Source organism: Sinocyclocheilus rhinocerous, unplaced genomic scaffold (genome assembly GCF_001515625.1).
Source record: "Sinocyclocheilus rhinocerous isolate Xijiao unplaced genomic scaffold, SAMN03320098_v1.1 scaffold460, whole genome shotgun sequence".
Classification (NCBI taxonomy): Eukaryota; Metazoa; Chordata; class Actinopteri; order Cypriniformes; family Cyprinidae; genus Sinocyclocheilus; species Sinocyclocheilus rhinocerous.
Window position 1 is genome coordinate 1215756 of NW_015667268.1, and position 3387 is coordinate 1219142.

The 3387-nt window shown below is 37.1% G+C and overlaps 1 protein-coding gene across 1 annotated transcript in view; it reads right to left on the reverse strand.

Moving 5' to 3' along the window:
• Window positions 1-3387, reverse strand: part of LOC107733416 (THO complex subunit 2-like) — a 93096-nt gene that overhangs the window by 62455 nt on the left and 27254 nt on the right. The window contains exons 7-8 of the mRNA XM_016545017.1: window positions 2100-2233; window positions 277-437 (exon numbers count right to left, since the gene is read on the reverse strand). Of these exons, the coding sequence (XP_016400503.1) occupies window positions 277-437; window positions 2100-2233 (295 nt within the window). The remainder of the gene's footprint in view (window positions 1-276; window positions 438-2099; window positions 2234-3387) is intronic.

Here is a 3387-nt window from a genome sequence, read left to right on the forward strand (position 1 = left end):
GTTTTTTTTTTTTTTTTTTTGATAATGTAATCTAGTTAAAATTGATTTCATAAAATTGGTATCGAAAAAAGTATCGTTCAGGAACCGGTATCGAAATCAAGGTATCGGTATCGAAAAATTTTGAACGATACCCAGCCCTACATAACACACACACAGGTTTGAAGACAAAGCCTTCCGTCACATGTCTGTGTATTTAACTGTAATGAAGCAAAGATATTTACCCGATGTGGGTTTATGTAAAGGAAACCACGAACACAGCTGTATGGTGGACTGTACCTGGTGGAACTTGAACTTGAAGCCCAGCATGTGGCAGAGGGTCTGGTGCTCGCACATATAGGACTTGATAAGAGGGATGAAGAACTCATCCTGTTCAGAGCGACACTCGTACACCTCTAAGATGATGTCCAGCACACGGTTTGGGTCCAGATTGAAACATCCTGAGGACAGAAGACGGGAGGCATCAGCTCATGAGCTCAGTGACAGTCAGCACACAAGACAGCTGTAATCATGACAGTTGGTTTGAGCTCACTCAAGTGATCATAAACGTTTGTTTTGGGCCGCTGTGCCAGTCATTATCAGGGCTCAACAGAGACGGTCCAGTGACCCGGGGAAAGTGTGAGAGTTTCATCATTTGCCCTGCTGCTCCACTGCTGTCACTACGTGTATTGTATATATATTTTTTTTCCATTGTTTTTATTAAGGATGGCTTGATACCATTTTTTATGTCCGATACAGATACTGCAACCATGAGCAACCAATCCAATACTCACTGTTATTTATATCAGTTTAGAATTACTATACTTCATTAACTTACTAACTACACACTGCTTTATTATAAATAAAGAAAAAAACAGAAAAACAAGTACATAAAAAAATATATATGTGACCCTGGACCACAAAACTAGTCATAAGGGTCTAAGGGTCAATTTTTCGAAATTGAGATGTATACATCATCTGAAAGCTGAATAAATAAGCTTTCCATTGATGTATGGTTTGTTAGGATAGGACAATATTTGGCCGAGATACAACTATTTGAAAATCTGGAATCTGAGGGTGCAAAAACATAAAAATATTGAGAAAATCGCCTTTAAAGTTGTCCAAATGAAGTTCTTAGCGATGCATATTACTAATCAAAAATGAAGTTTTAATATATTTACGGTAGGAAATTTACAAAATATCTTCATGGAACATGATCTTTACTTAATATCCTAATGATTTTTGGCATAAAAGAAAAATCAATAATTTTGACCCATACAATGTATTTTTGGCTATTGCTACAAATATACCCATATATTAAGACTGCTTTTGTGCTCCAGGGTCACATATAAAAAATGTATTTGCTAAAAAAGTATTCAAAAATATACTGTAATAGTTAACACCACATCAATATATTCTTTGGAATGTATGGCACAGATTTTTGATAGGACAACAGACACGACAGACATGAAAGAACAAATATATAGGCTAAACATTGCACACACAAAAAACGTATAAAAGGCTCCAATGCAGAGCAACACAAAAGCATTTATGCACATTTAAGGCAAAAAGAAAAAAGAAAATGAGGGAGAGGGGAAAGGGGAAAAAATAAACTGGATTTCAGTTTGAACTCGATTGTATGTTTTTTAGCATTTCAGTTAAAGACATAGTTCCCCTAAAAATGAAAATTATCTCATCATTCACTCACCCTCAACTTGTTGCAAAGCTTTATGAGTTTACAGTTGCTGGTCCCCATTGACTTCCACAGTATGGAAGAAAAATGCTATGGAAGTCAATGGCTACCAGCAACTGTTTGTTTTCCAACATTCTTCAAAATATGTGTTCAACAGAAAGAACTTCATACAGGTTTGAACAACATGAGGGTGAGTAAATGATGACAGAATTTTCATTTTTGGGTGTACTGCCCCTTTAAGTTAGAATATTTACATATATTTAAATAACTATACATTTTATTATTAGTAATATATTCAATAAATTCATTTGAAGTCATCCTGGAGCCTCCTTAAAGGTTTGCTGAGGCCCTCTGGTTAAGAGGCACCATAATCACCATATCACATCTGGAACAGTGCAGCAGTGTTTAAGGATGAAGTTTAATGAAGTACCTATTAATGACTTGATGTTCTCAAGGACGATGTGGCTGGTGAGATTCCCGGACAGATCCTGCCCAAGCTCTGTGATCAGCTTAGCGTAACCTTCATTCTCCTCGCGCAACAAATTGAACTTCTGCTGTTTGTAACTACGGAGTGAAAGACGGAAGGTTACACCAGAAAATAACTTCATGCAGTCATCTAAAAATAATGAAGTACATCAGAGCTGAGGTCTGCTGGTCACAGGCAGGAGTATGAGACTAATGCCACCCACAGACATATGGCAGGCATTTTATAAGACGACATCAAACCAATTAATCCATTAGAACATGCTTATGTTAATGAAAGGACTGTTGGATGGCACGCAAAGAGCTGTGCTATGAGAGGAGAGCGAGAACAGGGGCTTTCAGGGCAGAGTGCTCTGCAATCTTGATAAAACTCATTAAGTAAGACCTACACAAAGGCATGAAATTAATCATCATCAAGAGAGTTCAGCACTGTGCCTTTCATTTACAGCAAAATGAGGCTGTGGACATTTTATAGATTCACAACAACATGCTGAACGCGCAGAAAGCAGTGACCCGTGTCTAAAAGAGGACACGGCGCATGAACTCAAGGTGTGTTTTATACCCAATGGCTATAACCCACCGTCATCTGAACTCACCACACCAAGCAGTTCAACAGAGGTCAAACTCGTATGATCACATACAAAAGAAGTGACAATTTAATTTGATTTAATGCAAGCCATTAAAAATAACCATGCCGTTTTCTGAGACTGCAGCATCTATAGATATTGGTGTTGTCAAATACTGATTTTTACATATTGATCTGAGTATTTATTGAAGTATACAGTAGGGATGTGCGGGTCTAGTCGACTAAACGGTACAGCTCCTACTAATCGACACTGAAAACAATAGTCGATTACACGACAGACAAAAAAAAAAAAGAAAAACAAAAACATGATTTAATCATTCAAATTACCCTCATTTTAACATAGCATTTAAAACATTTTAAATAAGTTAAAATTAAACGTTTGAAAAATACATTATTTTTTATTAGTTTATCTGGGCGGAAAATACATTTTTACCTCAGACCTCACATGCGTTTTCTTCGTGTCAGTTGCGGCGAGTTCAAAAATGACCATGCGAAAGATTTCTTTTATTTCTTTTTAACGACCGCCTAAAATTAGTGATTTAGTTTAGTGACGTGACATGTGGCCAAGTATGGTGACCCATACTCTGAATTAGTGCTCTGCACTTATCCCATCCAAAGTGCACACACACAGCAGTGAACACACACCCGG